This window comes from Chiloscyllium plagiosum, chromosome 37, assembly GCF_004010195.1.
Source record: "Chiloscyllium plagiosum isolate BGI_BamShark_2017 chromosome 37, ASM401019v2, whole genome shotgun sequence".
NCBI classification, from domain to species: Eukaryota; Metazoa; Chordata; class Chondrichthyes; order Orectolobiformes; family Hemiscylliidae; genus Chiloscyllium; species Chiloscyllium plagiosum.
In genome coordinates, this window is record NC_057746.1 from 20,595,448 (window position 1) to 20,616,350 (window position 20,903).

Here is a 20,903-nt window from a genome sequence, read left to right on the forward strand (position 1 = left end):
CCTCTGATTCCTCCAACCCCTTTCCTGCTTATTTTTCCTCCCCATTCCTTCATTGCTGACATGTTCTCTCCTCCATTGAAATCCTCTGAGCCACCCTTTCCTTCGTCCTGAATTCCTTTCCCTTCAGTTCTCAGGAACGGTCACTGGCCCAAAATGTTTACACTGGTTTTTTTCCACAGATGCAGCCCGACCTTGCTGATCTTTACTGCAATTTCTGTTTCTATTCCCTCCAGTCTTTTCATCTGCTAACAATAAGTGGCAAGGGCTCACGTCTGTTGTCTTCTAGAAGGCTTTGTCTCTGCCACACGCTTAACATGCTCAGATCGCCGAGCGACCTGGGTTTTACTGAACCCTCCCCGTATTTTTAAGCGCTCGTCCCATGCCCAGGGTTCGGGAACTCTGTGTGTACTCCAGGGCAATCAAAATGTCCCTTGGGAGAATGCTTCTGGGTAATTTCTGCCTGTGCAGAGGTTTCACACGTGAGCGTTGTGCTCTGCTTTCACTGGACAGTGCCCCTTGACCACTTCCCCTGGATCTATGCTGCTTAGTGCTGAAATGTCCCTTAATTTTTTGTCTCCTGAGAGTTTACCACTCTTACTTTAGCTTCTCTCAATTTGATTTAGGTTGATGTATTATCTCACGGTCTCTCTTTTTGCAGGATGACTGAGTGGGAAGGTGTGCCCGCAGTTGCAGAGACCCCTGAGATCAAGCTGTTTGGCAAATGGAGCACAGATGATGTCCAGATCAATGACATTTCCCTCCAGGTATTTTGGAGCTGTTCCTTATTCCTCCTCTTTATTGAGTTTTCCCACAACTTTGCGTGGTGTTGTTACAGTTGTAATGATGGAAATACGCCAGGCAGTCTGAATTGGTTAAACGTGATTTGTCATGGACGAAAACGTTCTGACTCTTCCCGATAACCTTGAGTTTTGAATGTTCTGATCACTAATGTTCAATTCTAGCATCTTCCTCATTTCAAACTAGCTGATCTGCATTTGCCTGTTTTCTACCTCCATCCCTTTTTGAAAAGAGGACTTATTTGCTATTTTTCATTCGGATGCGACCTTTTCTGAAACTGATAACTGTATTTTTGTTCCGGCAATAACTATTATTCAGGATGCTGGGGAATAACTTGCCTATTCTTCCACAGAGTATCACCACAGAGCCTTCTCCACCAACCTGAGCATGGACAAAATCTTGGCTTAGCTTCTCCTGAAAGACAGTACTCCCTCAGCGCAGCACTGGCAGCAGCTGTATAGATGGTTGTGTTCAGCCTCTGGAGTGTGACTTGAATACAAAGTCTTCTGATTCAGACATGTGAGCGCTGCCAAATTCGCCATGTTTGTGGAGACCTGTATTTTAACCGATCTTCACCCTCACCAAACCTGTGATAGCAGATTTGGGTTTCGGGGGTGTCTAAATCAGTGCCTGGATGCTGTACCTGGGGTGCCAACAATTAGCTGCGTGATACTTTCTCGCCAGGTTGTGTGTGCTGCCAGCACTCAAGTTGAAGACGGGACAATGTGTTCTCCTGATGTCCTACAAATATTTGAAATAGGAACAAAAGTGGACCATTCAACCCCTTGAGCCTGCCTAGCCAAGTATTTATGATCAGTTTTTTTTTTCAAATTCTATGTTTCCCACCTATCCCAGTGTTCTACCTGACCAGAATCTTAACTGCCTTAACCTTAAAAATCTTCAGTGTCCCTGCCTCCACCGCATTAAGGCAGCGTTCTAAAGTCACAAACATTCAGAAATTTTTTTCCACATCTCTCCTGAAATTACAAACCCTAATTTTAAAATGGTCATACAAGCACCCTGCATAACTGAAGCAGAACTTTCTTTCTTTTGTGTCCAATTCCTCTCGTAACAAAGGGTGGCATCCCATTAGCGGAGTGGACTCGATGGGCCAAATGGCCTTACTTCCACTCCTGTGTCTTATGGTCTTAGCTTTCTTGATACTGTGCTGTACCCACATACTAACCATGTAGCTCATGTGCCTGAGCAGCTACATTCAGCAGTCAATCTCTTTAAGTAATATTCTGCTTCTTTGCTCTTTCTGCCAAAGCGAATCACTTCACGTTTTTCCACATTATATTCCCAACTGAAATTTTTTTCCCCCATTCATTCAACCTATGTATATCCATATGCAACTTCCTTATGTTGTCTTCACAGCATGCTTTCCTATCTAACAGTTTAATGCTCATGCCTTTGTTGCCCCATCGAAGTCATTGCAAATTTTTAAAAATTGAAGCCCCAGTACAGACCCCTGCGGACTCCACTTGCATCCTGCTAATCAGACAGAAATGTTAATACAGACTGTGCTTTCTGCCAGCCAACCAATCCTTTGGCTGTTGATATGTTATCGCCTACAGTGTGTGTTTTTATTTTCTGCAAAAATCTTTTGTGGTATCTTTATCAAATGCCTTGTGGGAATTCAAACCTATTGCATTTACAGACTTCCCGTTTCATAGCATGTTATATTTCGAAACAACTCTGAATTTGTTAAACGTGGTTTGTCATTGACGAAAGCATGCTGACTCTTCCCGATATCCTTGAGTTTTTAATGTACTGATCACTTTAATGTTCAATTCTAACATCTTCCTCATTTCAAGCTAGCTGGTCTGTATTTGCCTGTTTTCTACCTCTCTCTCTTCTTGCTTAGAGGGCTTGCTTGCTGTTTTCCATTTGGATAGAACCTTTTCTGAAACTAGGGACTTCTGGAAATAAATACCAATGCACCTATTATCCTCATTAGTGACCCTGTTCAGACTTAAGGATAAAATCCAGCTGGACCCAGAGACTTGTCCCTCCACTGCTTTGCCAGTTTGCTCAGTGCGCTGACCTCGTGATTTAGCTAAGTTGTGCTCTCCAATCCTCCCTCTCATTTACACCTATTGCAGGAATGGCTTTTGTGACCTTTGCAATTAGACAGAAGCAAAATCTTTGTCCATTTCATGTGGCATCATTCTTTGTCATCTCCTATTAATTCCCCATTCACATTCTTTAGAGGTGCAAGACTTTCCTCTTTTCAAATAGCTTTTAGAAAATTTTGCTATCCATTTTTGCATTCCTAGCTAGCTCCTGATTAACTTCCGAATCTTTCTGCGCTGCTTCTTATATTCTGGCAAATTATCTGACATGCCTCTCACCTTGATGATTTTCTTAACCTCTAATTAATTCAAATGGTGGATGTCACACCTTAGGACTTTTGTTGAGAGTAGGCATACACTTTTTGGATGTTTGAAATGTCCCCTTAAATTCCGCTGCTACATGTCGATTGATCCATCACCTTGTTTAGAATGCACGAGTGCCTTCCCTCAACTAAAGCTGCCAGTAATGGACAGTCACCTGTTTGCTGCATGTGGGTGCTAGTACTGAAAAGTATAAGCTATTCTGTGTTTACCTATGATAGGTCTTTGACTGTTTGGATGCTTCATGTATCTATTTCACAGTTTGTGTGCTAAACCTATCTGCTGCTCACTGAGGTCCCAGTGCACTCCAATGGTAAATGCTGATCCCCCGTGAAGTCTAGTCCCCCACCACTGTCAAAAGAAGCAGAATGTGAATCTTGAGGTGCTCGACCATCCAGTAGGTGGACAGTCAAGATGAAACAGTCGGGCTTTTTACAATGGTCTTCTACTTGTCTTTCAATCGGTGCTCACTTTTAGTAACTGGAAGCCCTGCCACTGCAGGCCAGTCATGTATAACCTTGCTGGAGGGGGAGATTTCTAGAACCAATAATTGGGAGACCAGAATTACAACTTTCTTCAGCAAATGTGGTTAAATTAAGCAAAGTTGCCATGGAACGTTTTGTTTAAAGAGGTAAGAGTGTTGATGAGTGCAGTGTGTTTGATATTCTGCACACGGGTTCCAAATCCATTTGATCAGCTGCTGCAACAGAGTAGTGACTGCTGTCTGTACTTTAGTTTGGAGGAATGTTTATAGTTCGTCTATCACGGTGCATATTGCTCTTCCTAATGTATTGATGACCCAGACTGAGGAGATGGGGTATAATTGGAAACATAGTAAACAAAGGAAGAGGATAAGTGTATGTGCATAAGTCTTTGAATTTGGAAAGGGCAAGTTGAGAGTGTATTTAAATATATAGCATTCTGGATTTATTAGTAAGGGTGTAGAGTATAGAATTGTGTAAAACAGTAGTTAGACAATGAATGCGTTGTTTTATCCATTTCTGGATAAATGATGTGAAGGCTTTAGAGCATGCAAAAAGAGATGAGCAAGAATAGTTCCAGACATGAGGAACAGACATTTGGACTGTTAGAGTTCTGGACAGAGTGGATGGGGGAAGATTTACATTGGTAGCTGTATTGTGAGGGCACTGATATAAGCTAATTGGCAAAACAAAACAGTGGGTTTTTTTTCTAATCATACTGGGAGTGATTGAAATTTTAAATGCACAAGTGTCAAGATATTTGAGAGGAAGCTGCAGCACCTTTTTAAAAAATAAAGCAAAATGTATGGGGTTGTGAAGTGAGGCCAAGGGAATAAACATTATGTACTTTTCTCATGTGCAGAGCATGTTTTCATGTTTTTATTTTGATGCATGTCTTTGTTGTGGCAACAGAATCTTCCTTCCCTTTGGCTGCAAACTTGCCCAGGTATGAGTTGTTGTTGGACAATGGTGGGACTCTGGGTAGGTCCTGACTCCCTTCAAAATCCCCTGAGTCTCCTCGCAAACCCTGGCAGTATAGACAGAGATGTGGTTGCTGTCAAAGCCTGTCATCTTAAGCTGTTTACTTTTGTCAGTAGACACTGGTACTCCTTTGCGTTTTGCAGTACAATACTTGTTTCTAGTTGGTGCCCACCAACTAAGGTATGTTTAGGAATATTGTCCTGCTGATAGTTCACTGCATTCTGTTAATCCTTTCATATTTGCGCTGGTGTTAATGCCTCTGGACTTGTTGACTGTGTGAGGTAATTGGTGACCCACTGGGGGGACTGCTTTCTACTTGTGAGCAGGCTGTTTGGACTGGTTATGTCTGACCTGGCTGATTGGTGAATCTGTCCCTTTAGTCTTGCTCTTTCCTCATCACTGGGCATATTTTTATTTGGCCCAGTATTGAAAAAGACTTTAGAATCTGCTTCCATTGCCTTTGCATCCCACCGACTCGCTTGTTTCTTGGCACATTTGTTAGTTGTCTTTGGTTGCGCGTGAAGCCTTGCTGAACTCTTTCTTTCCTTCCCTCAGGATTACATCGCTGTCAAGGAGAAATATGCCAAGTACCTCCCTCACAGCTCTGGGCGCTACGCTGCAAAACGTTTCCGTAAGGCTCAGTGCCCCATTGTGGAGCGTCTCACCAACTCCATGATGATGCATGGGCGGAACAATGGCAAGAAGCTTATGACCGTGCGGATTGTGAAGCACGCCTTTGAGATCATCCACCTACTGACCGGTGAGGTGAGTGGCACCCCCTGGTGCGGTAAGGAAGGAAAGGTCAGAAGGTCTGGCAGCATCTGTGGAGAGAGAGAGAGAGAAAAGCAGTTAATGCTTCCAGTCCACTATGACTCATCTTCGAAACTGAAAGCAAGATGGCCTGAACAGTGTCTATCCTGTGACCTGGAAAGGAGTAGCAAGTGAATCAGATTATGGGAAGCCCAGAGCAAAAGACAAAAGTAATGGTGGTAAAGAGGGGATAGCTATGGAACTTAGTTACAAATGTAAACCAGCATGAGTAAAATGGGTCTATTCTGTTCAGAGTGAAGTCAGCAGGTTGTCAGGGATTTAAGAAAAATGGCATTCACAGGTCACGCTCGATAATGTTGAGTTCAATAATGAGTCTTCGAGACTGTAGAGTGTGTAATTGGAAAAGGACGTGTTGTCCCTCGCTCTTGCATTGTGCCTCACTGAAAATGTTAGCGTGAGAGCAAGGTGGCTTGTTGAAATGGCAGGCACCTGAAAGTTCAGGGTCATTGCTATGGTCAGAGTGGAGGCATTCCAAGAAGTGAGCAGCACACAATTTGAGTTCTGTGGAATCCTACTGTTTGGGCGTAGATCTTTCGGTGAATCAAGTCTATAACCAACCCTTCGAAGAGTATCCCTGCCCTGGTAATCCTGCAATTCCCCAGGCTAATCTACCTAGCTTGCACATCTCTGGCTACTACGGGACAATTTAGCATGGCCCGTCCACCTAACCTGCAGATCTTTTGTCTGTGGGAGGGAACCCACGCAGCCATGGGGAGAATCTATGTGGAGTTTGCACAGTTGCCTGAGGGTGGAATTGAATCTGGGTCCCTGGTGCTGTAAGGCAGCAGTGCTAACCACAGAGCCACTGTGCTGCCGCGTTTGGTATCACCAATATAAAAAGACCATATTGTAAGCAATGAGTACGAGAGACTAGATTGAAAGAAGCAGAAGTAAAATGCTGCTTTGCTTTATATTTGGGACCTTGGACAGTGAGGAACGAAGAGGTGAATGGGCAAGTGTTAACCTGTGATTGCATTGGGGAGGGGGGTTCCTCAGTTGAGGAAAACAATGATGTTTTAGGCACCCGAGTGAAAAGTGCCATCATTGGAATGTATGTGACTGGAGAAACTGATAAAATGGAATGGAATCCTCACAAGAAACAGACTGTGAGGAAGTGTAGATAAAGGTATTGTGGAAGTTGGTGGGTTTGTAATGGACTTTGTTGGACAGCCTGTTATCAGAAATGGAAACGTGAAGTTAAGGAAGGAAAGGGAAGAGTTGGAGCGGTTGAAAGTGAGAGGAGGGTGGAAATTGGAAGCAGACCATTGAATTTGTAGTAGCACTGATGTTGTCATTGAATCAGAGAATGTAGTGGGAAGGGCTGAAGTAGGACTGGAACGGGAAATATTCCTGTCAAATTCCCCACAAAGACACGGACATTATTGAGACCCTTGCTGGTACTCATAATGTGCACCTTTGACAAGCAAGAGAAAGTAAGACAAGTTAAAGGAGGAGTTGTTCCAAGTGAGAATGAACATGGCCGTGTATAGGAGGGTGTTGGTGGTGGGTAGACACTGTTCAGGCCATCTTTCAAAGGAAGTGGAGAGCCCACAGACTGTCCTGATGACGATGGACATGTAGGAATTGCACAGCCATGGAGACGAGGCATTGGCTGGGGCCAGAAGACTGGAACTCTTGGAACTGATATAAAGCACCAGGAGAGGTGCAAGAGCTAAAAGTCCCTTCGACCATTATATGTCAACTGCGAGCCACCATCAGCCATAACATACTGCTTTCAGCCAGGGGCAACCCCGACAATCTATTTTGCCCCGAGTCTAAGTGAAAGAATCAGATTGGTTTTCCCCTCCACACGCTCTGCTGAGTTGCTCCAGTACTTTGTTTTTATTTCAGATTTTAGGTAAGTTGAATTTAATAAGGAAAATGTTAGGTCAGAATTCCAATTCCTTTGTATTACAGGAGGAAACTGAGGCTCAAACTTGATGTGATGTTAAGAGTTGGACCAGCGAACTGACTGGTGTTTCACTTATTCACTTGTGTTATCGTGTATGTGCAGCTGGTTTCTAACCCAGCTAGTTATCCAGAGGTCTTGATACAGGTGGCAGCTTTGCAAATGAAGCTCAGCACCCCCCCAGCCCCAGCTGTGCTCAATGGTTGGTACAAAAGCTGTCCACCTTGATTGTATTCTTGCTCATCCCTCCCAGGGTCGTGATATGGTTAGCCTTGACTTTACTTTCTACCACCCGCCCTCTGTATTTGTCAGATTGTTTCCTGCCACCCTGAGCGTGTCTGTTGTTCTTTTCAGAATTCCAAGTGGACAATTCCCTTTGTGACATCCTGGTTTGCTCCTCAATTATCCTCCGTCCCTCTTCCGGGTACCTTTCCCCGCATGTAGATGTAACCTTTTACTCGGTGTCTGCATGTTCCAAACTTCCAAATATTTGCAAATAAACCAGCCATTATGTGCACTTTCGATCTAACTTCCTGCATTCGCTACTCACAACGTGATCACCTCAACGATGAGCAAATCTTAGTTCAGTCTAAAAACTTAAAACGTGAAGCTGAGATTCTGGTAGTTATTTAAATTCTCCACCTTGCTTTCACACTGACACCTGCCCTCAGCTTCTTTCACTGCCCCACTGATGCTCAGCATAAGAGATCAAGGAGCACCATGCCATTTCCCAACTGGGCAATTGCACTCTTCCAGGCTCAACTTTGAGTTCAACAATTTTAGACCATAATCCTCTGCCCCATTTTTGTTTCCTTCTCTTGGTTTGCTTATTTATTTTTGATTTTAGTCGTCAGCATACTTGTTTCTCTGCTCCAAATGTTTTTTTTTGTTTCTTGCCCTATCTCCACTGCTTTGCTGAAGGAGTAAATCTTCTATCATAGTGCCATACCCTTTGGCCCAACTGTTTCATGCTGACCAGGTATCCTAAACTGTCCCATTGGCCTGCATTGACCCATATTTCACTAAACCTTTCATATCCACATACCTGTCGAAATGTCTTTTAAATGTACCCACCTCTGCCACTTCCTCTGGCAGCTCGTCCCATATATGCACCACCTTCTGTGTGAAAAAGTTGTCCCTCAGGTCCTATTTAAACCTTCCCCTCACACCTTAAATACAAATGCCTCTAATTTTGGATTCCCCAACTCTGGGGAAGAGATCTTGGCTATTCACCCTATCTATGCCCATTATGATTTTATAAACTTCATAGGGTTACCCCTCAGCCTCCTACACCCCAGGGGAAAAAAGTTCAAGCTTTTCCTTCTAACTCAAATCCTCCAGTCTTGGAAACATCCTTGTAAATTGTTTTGCACCCTTTCCAGTTGAATAACATTCTTCCTATAGCAGGGTGATCAGAATTGAATGCAGTGCTCCAAATGTAGCCGTACCAATGTCTTCTACAACCATAACGTGGCATCCCAACTCCTGAACTCAACGTTCCATTTAGTCTCGCCTGTCTTTTATCCAGTAACACAGCTTCCTGTTAACCCGTCACCCTTTTGCTTGACGCCCTGTTTCTAATTTCTCCTTGTATTATTGAGAGGTTACATGGAGCGAAAATATTAACTTTGCTCATCTCTCCATGGACAGTGCCTGAGCTACTGAGTATTTCCAACATTCTCGCGCTCGCTCTCTCTCGCGCTCTCTCTCTCTCGCGCTCGCTCTCTCTCTCTCGCGCTCGCTCTCTCTCTCTCGCGCTCGCGCTCGCGCTCGCTCTCTCTCTCGCTCGCGCTCGCTCTCTCTCTCGCTCGCGCTCGCTCTCTCTCTCGCTCGCGCTCGCTCTCTCTCTCGCTCGCGCTCGCGCTCTCTCTCTCGCGCTCGCTCGCTCTCTCTCGCGCTCGCGCTCGCGCTCTCTCTCTCTCTCTCTCGCGCTCGCGCTCGCTCTCTCTCTTGCGCTCGCGCTCGCTCTCTCTCTCTCTCTCGCGCTCGCTCTCTCTCTCTCTCGCGCTCGCTCTCTCTCTCTCTCGCGCTCTCTCTCTCTCGCTCTCGCGCTCGCTCTCTCTCTCTCGCGCTCGCTCTCTCTCTCTCTCGCGCTGCTCTCTCTCTCTCTCTCTCGCGCTCGCGCTCGCGCTCTCTCGCGCTCGCGCTCTCTCTCTCTCTCTCTCGCGCTCGCGCTCTCTCTCTCTCGCGCTCGCTCTCTCTCTCTCTCGCGCTCGCTCTCTCTCTCTCTCGCGCTCGCTCTCTCTCTCTCTCTCGCTCGCTCTCTCTCGCTCTCTCTCGCGCTCGCTCTCTCTCGCGCTCGCTCTCTCTCGCGCTCGCTCTCTCTCGCGCTCGCTCTCTCTCGCGCTCGCTCTCTCTCGCGCTCGCTCTCTCTCGCGCTCGCTCTCTCTCGCGCTCGCTCTCTCTCGCGCTCGCTCTCTCTCGCGCTCGCTCTCTCTCGCGCTCGCTCTCTCTCGCGCTCGCTCTCTCTCGCGCTCGCTCTCTCTCGCGCTCGCTCTCTCTCGCGCTCGCTCTCTCTCGCGCTCGCTCTCTCTCGCGCTCGCTCTCTCTCGCGCTCGCTCTCTCTCGCGCTCGCTCTCTCTCGCGCTCGCTCTCTCTCGCGCTCGCTCTCTCTCGCGCTCGCTCTCTCTCGCGCTCGCTCTCTCTCGCGCTCGCTCTCTCTCGCGCTCGCTCTCTCTCGCGCTCGCTCTCTCTCGCGCTCGCTCTCTCTCGCGCTCGCTCTCTCTCGCGCTCGCTCTCTCTCGCGCTCGCTCTCTCTCGCGCTCGCTCTCTCTCGCGCTCGCTCTCTCTCGCGCTCGCTCTCTCTCGCGCTCGCTCTCTCTCGCGCTCGCTCTCTCTCGCGCTCGCTCTCTCTCGCGCTCGCTCTCTCTCGCGCTCGCTCTCTCTCGCGCTCGCTCTCTCTCGCGCTCGCTCTCTCTCGCGCTCGCTCTCTCTCGCGCTCGCTCTCTCTCGCGCTCGCTCTCTCTCGCGCTCGCTCTCTCTCGCGCTCGCTCTCTCTCGCGCTCGCTCTCTCTCGCGCTCGCTCTCTCTCGCGCTCGCTCTCTCTCGCGCTCGCTCTCTCTCGCGCTCGCTCTCTCTCGCGCTCGCTCTCTCTCGCGCTCGCTCTCTCTCGCGCTCGCTCTCTCTCGCGCTCGCTCTCTCTCGCGCTCGCTCTCTCTCGCGCTCGCTCTCTCTCGCGCTCGCTCTCTCTCGCGCTCGCTCTCTCTCGCGCTCGCTCTCTCTCGCGCTCGCTCTCTCTCGCGCTCGCTCTCTCTCGCGCTCGCTCTCTCTCGCGCTCGCTCTCTCTCGCGCTCGCTCTCTCTCGCGCTCGCTCTCTCTCGCGCTCGCTCTCTCTCGCGCTCGCTCTCTCTCGCGCTCGCTCTCTCTCGCGCTCGCTCTCTCTCGCGCTCGCTCTCTCTCGCGCTCGCTCTCTCTCGCGCTCGCTCTCTCTCGCGCTCGCTCTCTCTCGCGCTCGCTCTCTCTCGCGCTCGCTCTCTCTCGCGCTCGCTCTCTCTCGCGCTCGCTCTCTCTCGCGCTCGCTCTCTCTCGCGCTCGCTCTCTCTCGCGCTCGCTCTCTCTCGCGCTCGCTCTCTCTCGCGCTCGCTCTCTCTCGCGCTCGCTCTCTCTCGCGCTCGCTCTCTCTCGCGCTCGCTCTCTCTCGCGCTCGCTCTCTCTCGCGCTCGCTCTCTCTCGCGCTCGCTCTCTCTCGCGCTCGCTCTCTCTCGCGCTCGCTCTCTCTCGCGCTCGCTCTCTCTCGCGCTCGCTCTCTCTCGCGCTCGCTCTCTCTCGCGCTCGCTCTCTCTCGCGCTCGCTCTCTCTCGCGCTCGCTCTCTCTCGCGCTCGCTCTCTCTCGCGCTCGCTCTCTCTCGCGCTCGCTCTCTCTCGCGCTCGCTCTCTCTCGCGCTCGCTCTCTCTCGCGCTCGCTCTCTCTCGCGCTCGCTCTCTCTCGCGCTCGCTCTCTCTCGCGCTCGCTCTCTCTCGCGCTCGCTCTCTCTCGCGCTCGCTCTCTCTCGCGCTCGCTCTCTCTCGCGCTCGCTCTCTCTCGCGCTCGCTCTCTCTCGCGCTCGCTCTCTCTCGCGCTCGCTCTCTCTCGCGCTCGCTCTCTCTCGCGCTCGCTCTCTCTCGCGCTCGCTCTCTCTCGCGCTCGCTCTCTCTCGCGCTCGCTCTCTCTCGCGCTCGCTCTCTCTCGCGCTCGCTCTCTCTCGCGCTCGCTCTCTCTCGCGCTCGCTCTCTCTCGCGCTCGCTCTCTCTCGCGCTCGCTCTCTCTCGCGCTCGCTCTCTCTCGCGCTCGCTCTCTCTCGCGCTCGCTCTCTCTCGCGCTCGCTCTCTCTCGCGCTCGCTCTCTCTCGCGCTCGCTCTCTCTCGCGCTCGCTCTCTCTCGCGCTCGCTCTCTCTCGCGCTCGCTCTCTCTCGCGCTCGCTCTCTCTCGCGCTCGCTCTCTCTCGCGCTCGCTCTCTCTCGCGCTCGCTCTCTCTCGCGCTCGCTCTCTCTCGCGCTCGCTCTCTCTCGCGCTCGCTCTCTCTCGCGCTCGCTCTCTCTCGCGCTCGCTCTCTCTCGCGCTCGCTCTCTCTCGCGCTCGCTCTCTCTCGCGCTCGCTCTCTCTCGCGCTCGCTCTCTCTCGCGCTCGCTCTCTCTCGCGCTCGCTCTCTCTCGCGCTCGCTCTCTCTCGCGCTCGCTCTCTCTCGCGCTCGCTCTCTCTCGCGCTCGCTCTCTCTCGCGCTCGCTCTCTCTCGCGCTCGCTCTCTCTCGCGCTCGCTCTCTCTCGCGCTCGCTCTCTCTCGCGCTCGCTCTCTCTCGCGCTCGCTCTCTCTCGCGCTCGCTCTCTCTCGCGCTCGCTCTCTCTCGCGCTCGCTCTCTCTCGCGCTCGCTCTCTCTCGCGCTCGCTCTCTCTCGCGCTCGCTCTCTCTCGCGCTCGCTCTCTCTCGCGCTCGCTCTCTCTCGCGCTCGCTCTCTCTCGCGCTCGCTCTCTCTCGCGCTCGCTCTCTCTCGCGCTCGCTCTCTCTCGCGCTCGCTCTCTCTCGCGCTCGCTCTCTCTCGCGCTCGCTCTCTCTCGCGCTCGCTCTCTCTCGCGCTCGCTCTCTCTCGCGCTCGCTCTCTCTCGCGCTCGCTCTCTCTCGCGCTCGCTCTCTCTCGCGCTCGCTCTCTCTCGCGCTCGCTCTCTCTCGCGCTCGCTCTCTCTCGCGCTCGCTCTCTCTCGCGCTCGCTCTCTCTCGCGCTCGCTCTCTCTCGCGCTCGCTCTCTCTCGCGCTCGCTCTCTCTCGCGCTCGCTCTCTCTCGCGCTCGCTCTCTCTCGCGCTCGCTCTCTCTCGCGCTCGCTCTCTCTCGCGCTCGCTCTCTCTCGCGCTCGCTCTCTCTCGCGCTCGCTCTCTCTCGCGCTCGCTCTCTCTCGCGCTCGCTCTCTCTCGCGCTCGCTCTCTCTCGCGCTCGCTCTCTCTCGCGCTCGCTCTCTCTCGCGCTCGCTCTCTCTCGCGCTCGCTCTCTCTCGCGCTCGCTCTCTCTCGCGCTCGCTCTCTCTCGCGCTCGCTCTCTCTCGCGCTCGCTCTCTCTCGCGCTCGCTCTCTCTCGCGCTCGCTCTCTCTCGCGCTCGCTCTCTCTCGCGCTCGCTCTCTCTCGCGCTCGCTCTCTCTCGCGCTCGCTCTCTCTCGCGCTCGCTCTCTCTCGCGCTCGCTCTCTCTCGCGCTCGCTCTCTCTCGCGCTCGCTCTCTCTCGCGCTCGCTCTCTCTCGCGCTCGCTCTCTCTCGCGCTCGCTCTCTCTCGCGCTCGCTCTCTCTCGCGCTCGCTCTCTCTCGCGCTCGCTCTCTCTCGCGCTCGCTCTCTCTCGCGCTCGCTCTCTCTCGCGCTCGCTCTCTCTCGCGCTCGCTCTCTCTCGCGCTCGCTCTCTCTCGCGCTCGCTCTCTCTCGCGCTCGCTCTCTCTCGCGCTCGCTCTCTCTCGCGCTCGCTCTCTCTCGCGCTCGCTCTCTCTCGCGCTCGCTCTCTCTCGCGCTCGCTCTCTCTCGCGCTCGCTCTCTCTCGCGCTCGCTCTCTCTCGCGCTCGCTCTCTCTCGCGCTCGCTCTCTCTCGCGCTCGCTCTCTCTCGCGCTCGCTCTCTCTCGCGCTCGCTCTCTCTCGCGCTCGCTCTCTCTCGCGCTCGCTCTCTCTCGCGCTCGCTCTCTCTCGCGCTCGCTCTCTCTCGCGCTCGCTCTCTCTCGCGCTCGCTCTCCCACTCTCTCTCTCGCGCCCGCTCTCCCTCTCGCACGCTCTCACTCTCTCTTGTGCTCTCCCTCTCTCTTGTGCTCTCTCTCTCTCTCTCTTTCTCTCGCTTGCGCTCTCTCCCCCAGTTTAACCTTGCTGCTTTGTAATTTGCCTGAATTGAGTGTACTCTGCCTGCATAGTGTGGCCAGTAGGTGGCCACACGCTTCGCCATTTGGTTGTATACAGTAGCAACAGATTGATTGGCTCATCAAGTCCCCTGTGACAACGCCCTTGCCTCTAGTTGAGGGTGCTGAGGAGTTGGGCATAAAATCAAGGCTGCTGCTTCAATGTATGCTGTGGTGTTAGAGATGCCACTTCTCGTGTGGAGCATTAAACTTTAGGCCTTGTCTTCTGTCTCAGGTTGATGTAAAAGATCCCTTGGAAGTAATGCAGGGAATTCCTCCCCGGTGCCTGGAATTTATCTTTTATCTCCCAGTTGACGATGGGTTAAAATATGCTGGTTGTGGGAGGTTCCTGTGTATAATTGGCTGACGCCTTTCCTTGAATGTAACTAAAGAAGTCTCCTAAATTCTCAGTTGAATGCAGGGTGAGTGGATGTAATTGCAGCCCTCCAGCTATTAACACAGAACATCCAATCCCCCCCCCCACAACAACTTTTTGTTTTCATATTTTTAAAAAATCCTCTTGGTATCAGCTCATCTCTGTCATCAAGGAAAGGGTGTTGTGAAATTGGACCTGGGTCTAGTAAATGGACATAGTGGCCCTTGGGTGTGAGTAGTGGCAGCCAGTCCATATCTGTCCCTAGAGATCCTCGGTGACAGTGGATTGCTGCTTTGTGTGGTGGGGCTTGATCCTGGGTTTTCCAACTTGCTTCCCAGCAGTGCAGCACAAAGCACGGTCTGCTGTGTACAATGTTTTTGGGCTGTGGCTGGGTGTTAGGTGGTTATCATTCCTGGAGTCTGCATGTTAACCCTGTCTTTGTGCTTCTCAGAACCCACTCCAGGTACTGGTGAATGCCATCATCAACAGTGGACCCCGTGAAGACTCCACCCGTATTGGCCGAGCAGGCACTGTCAGGAGGCAGGCTGTCGATGTATCCCCACTGAGACGGGTTAACCAGGTATAGGCATTGCAGGGGGCTCACTTTTCCAGCGCTGCTGGCATTTTTCTTCACATGAATTTGGGGTGTGCAGTTTGGCCTGGGCAATACCCCACTCTCTACCATGTGTTTCCAATTAGTCCAGACTGAGTTGTGGTTTGAGTACCGACAGATGTGCTTGTTGCTCCCTCTGTTGGCTACTCACTGTACTGCAGTATTTGGGAAAATATTTTCATTGTCCATAAAGGGAGCTCACTGCCTTTATTTGCACATCAGTAAGATAGGTAGCTGTTTGTTTTATGTAGGAAATTTGGTGTCAAATACCTTTTGCTGTTAATCCACTTGCACTTCTACACAGAATCATACAAATTTATTAATCACTAGGAACACGGATGAGGCTATTCAGCTGTTTGAATCTATTCTACCAATCAGCGAGACCAGGGTTGATTGATTTTGTAAATTCGTTTGCCCACCTTGTTTCTATATCTATCAATATCCTAGCCCGTCAAATGTTTGTCCGAAATTTACCTGGCAGAGGATTTCACAGTGTGGCCTGACACCTCAGTGTTGCACGGAGACAGCTGCGGTGTTGGAGGTGCTGTCTTTTGGAGTGGGCCTGTTTGTGTTCATGATGAAAGATTCCTCAATGCTGTTGGATTGAAGTTCATGGCAGTTCTGTTAATATCTTGGCTGAGCACTGAGCTGACATTTTGACACCAGGTCAACCAGCCATTACACTTGCTTGGTGGGTCCTTGTCATGTTAAAATTGGGCCCAAAGTGCTATTGAGGCCATCTGCAGGTTGTGAGAAGGGATACATAAATGCACATTTCTGAACTGTCCTGGAAATGTGAAAAGTCGAGTGTACGTGTGAGTTTGTTCATGATTAACTGTGCTGTAGATATTGGCTACTTGATTAGAGTCAGAGCTGGGTGCTTGAGACGATTGTGCCTCTAAAATGGGCGATACGGTTGCTCAGTGGTTAGCACTGCTGCCTCACAGCTCCAGCGTCCCAGGTTCCAGTCCCACCTTGGGCGACTGTCTGTGTGGAGTTTGCACGTTGTTCCTGTGTCTGCGTGGGTTTCCTCCCACAATCCAAAGATGTGCAGCTCAGGTGAATTGGCCGTGCTAAATTGCCCGTAGTGTTAGGTGTGTTAGTTCGGGGTAAATATGATGTGGGTGACTCTTTGGAGGGTCAGTGTGGACTTGATGGGCCTGTTTGCACACTGTAGTGAATCTAATCTTTAAAAAAATAAATCAGCTTGGGGTGCTCACAAGGTTTGAGTGTCTGACCTTTTTTTTTGTTGTTTTTGTGTGCAGGCTATCTGGTTGCTATGTACTGGGGCTAGGGAGGCTGCATTCAGGAATATTAAAACCATTGCAGAGTGCCTGGCTGATGAGCTCATCAACGCTGCAAAGGTAAGTTGTCATCACGATGAAGGACACTTTTTAAAAGAAAAGTCCCTTTTTTGTAATGGAATGCTTGAAGCGTGGGCTGGGTCCCTTTCTGCATTTCAGGGAAAAAGAAAAGAGATCTTTTGTAAACAAAGGAGTGCCTGCGTCTGAAAGGCCAAGGGTTTGTCGACCTGATAAAGGGTCTGAACTAAATCAGTGAGTTTTTCATTACTGTCTCTCAAAGGACTTGCTGTGTCATTCCGAATTTCTGTTTGTATAAATCCACCTTTTGTGTTTGGAGAGTTACGTTTGGCAATTATGTAAATTGCAAGCCGTTGAATGACTGTGGTTGTGCGTCACATGGAAGACTTTACCATAATTGGTATGAAAAATGCGATGGGGTGATGAATATCCTTTTCTCACTTTATGGGTTTTAAAATACAACAGAGACATGATAGTATTTTTTTTAGAGTTCATTCATTGGAAATGGGCACCAGTGGCCAAGCCAGCATTAATTACCCTATCCCAAATACATTAAGTATCAACCACATTGCTGTGGGTCTGGGTCCGGTAAAGATGGCAGATTTACTTAAAGGACATCAGTGAACCAGATGGGTCTTTCATGATAATTATCGATGATTTCATGGTCATTGTGAGTCTCCTAATTCTGGATATTTATTGAATTCGAAAACAACTGTCTGCTATGAAAGCATTTGAACTTTACTGGAGCCTCTGGATTAATAGCTGAGTGATAATACCACTAGGAAAGAGATGACATCGGGAAGTTCGGACTCAGGAAATTGTGATGTGTAATACACTATCTGAAAGACTACTGGAGGATTTACTGCTTTTTGAAAGGGAACTTTTCATGGCTGGGGCCAAGTACTAAGGAGTAAGACTAACTGTTTCGATCTTTTCAAGATATTTCAGTGGATTGAAAGCCCTCGATGCTATAATTAAGAAAGGTGGTGGTAAACTCCCTTCAGTCTACTCTGCCCCTATCCAAGGGAAGATATACTGGCAATGCAGGGAGTCTATGAAGATTCACTGGGGTGATTCCAGTTATGGTGAATGAATAGGTTGAGACTGTACTCATTGGAGATTAGCAAAATGAGAGATTTGAAACACACAGGATGCTTCGGGGTAGGTGAGGAGCGGTTTCTTCCTCCTGTGGGAGAGTCGAGGACTAGGAGATATAATCTCAGAATAAGAGGTCACCCATTTAATATAGATGAATGTGGAATTTGCCCTGAGGGTAGTCAGTCTGTGGAACTTTGTTACCACAGGGCTGTTGAGCTTATATCATTTAAGTATATTCAAGGCTGAAATGGGCAGGCTTGTAATCACGAGAATCAAAGGTTGTGTGGAAAAGGCAGGGAAATGGAGTTGAGGATTATCGTGATTTCATTGAACGGTGGAGCAGATTTGATGGTCCGAATAACCTGCTTCTACATCAATGGAGCTGTTTTCTGGGATAGCCTGAATTCTGATTTTAAAACTTCCTTCTGTGTTTTCTTAAGGTGGTATTTCTCCTGGCTTTAATATGTAGGTTGGGCCTTCATCTCAATCTAGGTAACCCGCCCAAGTCAATGCACCCTCTGAACAAATAGCATATGGGCAAACTGCATTACAGCAGGTGCCACAATAGGGATGTTTGTTCAAAGGGTTGTCAAAGGTCCTGAGGCATTTGTTGAAAGGGGGCAGAGAGTTTATTGAATGTTCTGGATAGCATTCCTCTGTTGCCAAACACCATTTATAAGTAATTACCTGAATGTGTAACGTATTTTGATACTTATCTGACTTAGTGTATTTACTGAACTGCTTGGCTGCTCCTCCTAGTTTATCACTTTCACCGAGTTTTGGAGCCAGTTGCTTCAGTGACCATCCTAGTTTCAGACTTGGCCACAATGCAGTACCTTCTCCGACTTGCCTGCCCTAAAATTATTCCCATCATGAGGTTTCATCCCATTTGATCCCTTGCTCATTGTGAAGAGCACATGTGACAGTGTAAAGCTGCAGGCTTAGAAGATCCTTTCTCCTACAGCATGTCACGCAACCTGGGGCACGATCTGGATTGTATGGGAGCAAGAGTGAGCCATGTCTTTATTCAAATAATCGTGTCTGTGTTCCTGCTTTTGTATTTTGGAGTTTTGGGTGTTTTGCAAGGTCAGTTTGAGGGAATACTTAGATAGGATTTAAAGCTTTCAGAAAAGGATGGCTGCTGGAGGTGTACCCAGTCTACCAACAATGGTTTAATGATTGTCTCTTTCTATTTGCAGGGTTCATCCAACTCTTATGCCATTAAGAAGAAGGATGAGCTGGAGCGTGTGGCCAAGTCTAACCGTTAGTTTTGTGATGTCTGCAATCTGTATTCTCTAATAAAGCTACTCAAAAGATGACCTTGACTCCCACGCTCTTCATAAGACAACAGTTCAGAACATTTACAAAGGAAGGAGTGGAAATGGGTGGTCTACATTTTGGCTGCAGTGCCATTACTTTGGTTGCATGTCAGTAGTGGCTGAGTTCTCGTTCGTGAGATTCCAAGTTTGGATCTCAATCTAGGACTTGAGCAGAAAGATTTGGACTGATGGTCTGCTTCTGGGAGAGGGCTGCCCTTTGGATAAAGGCCAGTGAGGTGGACATGAAAGACACCATGGCACCATGTTTCAGAGCAGACCGGTGGAGTTATCCCTGGTGTTCTGGTCAATAGTTATCTCTCAGTGCATGTCACGTCGTTATCTGACTATTGGACACATGCTGTGTCCATATTGGCTGCCGCATTGCTCACCGTAAACAAAAGATGCAGTGGCAATATAAGAAAATGCATTTTTGTGCAGTATGTGACTAGTTGGGAATCCAATATCCCAAGTGAGAGTGGAGGCAGATTGAATTGAGAAAAGACAGGAGAGTGGAACTAGGTAAGTTACTCTTACAGAGAACCAATACATACAGAATGGCTGCGTCCTGCGCTGTGACCTCTCAGTACAGTTCTTTGATGAAATGCACGGCAAAATGTGCTGTGCATTCTTCAGTGCATTGCAAAAAGTAGTTGGAATACCAGGAGAAAGTCTTTTAAGCTGCTAATGTTTAGGATGTTTTACTGCTGAGTGTATGATGGAAGTCGATGAGCTCTTGCATTTTTTAATATAGTAAAATGAGGACCCCCCCCCCCCCCCAGTACTGCGCCTTGTACCTTTTTTTTGTTATTGGGAAATAGTTTACAAGTTTTTTTTTGTACACATCACATACACCAAATCGTCAATCAGCAGGAAGGTTTATAACAGCCAGTTGGTTGAACTGACGTACAGGCAATGGTAGAGATGCAATTTGTCTACATGTTGGTAGCAACCTATCAGGACGTACTTTATGTTTCTGAGTATACCAATCTCAGTAACAGTAGGGTGGCACAATGGGTAACACCCCTGCCTCTCACCGCCAGGGATTCTGGTCTGATACCACCCTTGGGCGACTGTCTGCATGGTGTTTACACATCCTCCCCTTGTCAGTTTCCTCTGAGTGCTGCGGTTTGCTCCCACAGTCCGGAGATGTGCAGGCTAGTTGGATTGGCCATGAGAAATAGGGTAGGGGACTGTGGGTAGGTTGGTGTGGATTCAATGGAACGAAAGGAATATGACCACACTGTAGGGATTTGATGATAAAACAACTCGACCAGCACCTGTGGTGTTTATTGGTTCCAGCCTCCAGTACGTCGGTGAAAAGCTGGGAATATGTAACTGAGGAAAAGAGACAGGTGTAACAACCCACCCCATGGGTCAGCAACTATTCTTGGTCTTGACACAGCAGAAGGCTAATGAGGAGATCCTCCTGATCGCTATCTCTCTCTTCACCCCACTATCAATGTCACCACGACCAAATGTAGCACTATAGATCTAACGTTCAATCACTGGGTGTCGCTTTTAACTACGCTGATTGAAATCTTTGCTAGTATGGAAGTCTAACTTGAACCTGATGCAATGAAATTCGCTGGCGCTGTGATCAACATAAAGTTTCTTTGCTGTATGTGGCCTATTTATTGTGCTGTGTGTTTCCCTTTAAGGTGGCTGTGTAGCTGCAGGCTCTGGTGTATTTTAGGGACTGTGTCTCTGACGTTAGTGTTACCTAGTTCTGATGGGTGGAGTGCTTTAAATATGCCTTGATTTACATCACTTGGTCATAAGGCCCTACCCAGTAGAAATCCTGGCCATTCTCTCACTGTTTTGTGTACTGACACACTGTTACGGCATTTAACAGCATGATAATTTTTTTTAGGGAGTTATGATTCACCTGAACGAGCAGTTAAAGCTTTCGCATAATGACAGTATGGGAATGGAATAAACACTTGGGAATACATTTGCAGGACTGGAGAGAGGGAGGCAGAAGAGAGGAGTTCACTAACTCGAGTCCTGATACATAGCTTTCTGCTGTAGAGTAGATCTGGCTGAGATAGTGGGGGCTTAATCTGTTTTTGCAGCAGTGCAGAATATTGCTAGTCAGGGTAAACATGATAGCATAGATCTTGTGTGTAGGGAGTAAAGCTGTGATCTGATTAAGTTTTTATTCTTTTGAGAGGTTTAAGTATTGTTGGCCATCTTTAGTTGCCCTTGAACTGAGCGTCTTGCTTGGCCATTTCGGAGGGCGGTTAAGAGTCAAGTGCATTGTGACCATCTGGAGGCTCACAGGGGGCCAAACCAGATAAAGATGGCAGGTTCCTTCCCTCTAGAGATCTCTATGAACCAGACAGGATGTTTTTAGTCAGTGATAGCTTAATGATGGACACTAGCTTTCAGGTCCAGCTTTACGAACTGAATTTAAATTACAGCAGCTGCCATGGTGGAGTTTGA

General features: G+C 49.2%; 1 protein-coding gene across 2 annotated transcripts in view; it reads left to right on the top strand.

Annotated features, from left to right (window-relative positions):
• Positions 1–18,461, top strand: part of rps5 (ribosomal protein S5) — a 19,948-nt gene extending 1,487 nt beyond the window's left edge. For both annotated transcript variants that reach the window (XM_043678050.1, XM_043678049.1), the window contains exons 2-6: positions 659–764; positions 5,213–5,422; positions 14,561–14,689; positions 15,988–16,086; positions 18,342–18,461. In XM_043678050.1, the coding sequence (XP_043533985.1) occupies positions 660–764; positions 5,213–5,422; positions 14,561–14,689; positions 15,988–16,086; positions 18,342–18,410 (612 nt within the window). In that variant the 5' untranslated portion in view covers position 659 and the 3' untranslated portion in view covers positions 18,411–18,461. The remainder of the gene's footprint in view (positions 1–658; positions 765–5,212; positions 5,423–14,560; positions 14,690–15,987; positions 16,087–18,341) is intronic.
• The last annotated feature ends 2,442 nt before the right edge of the window (positions 18,462–20,903 follow it).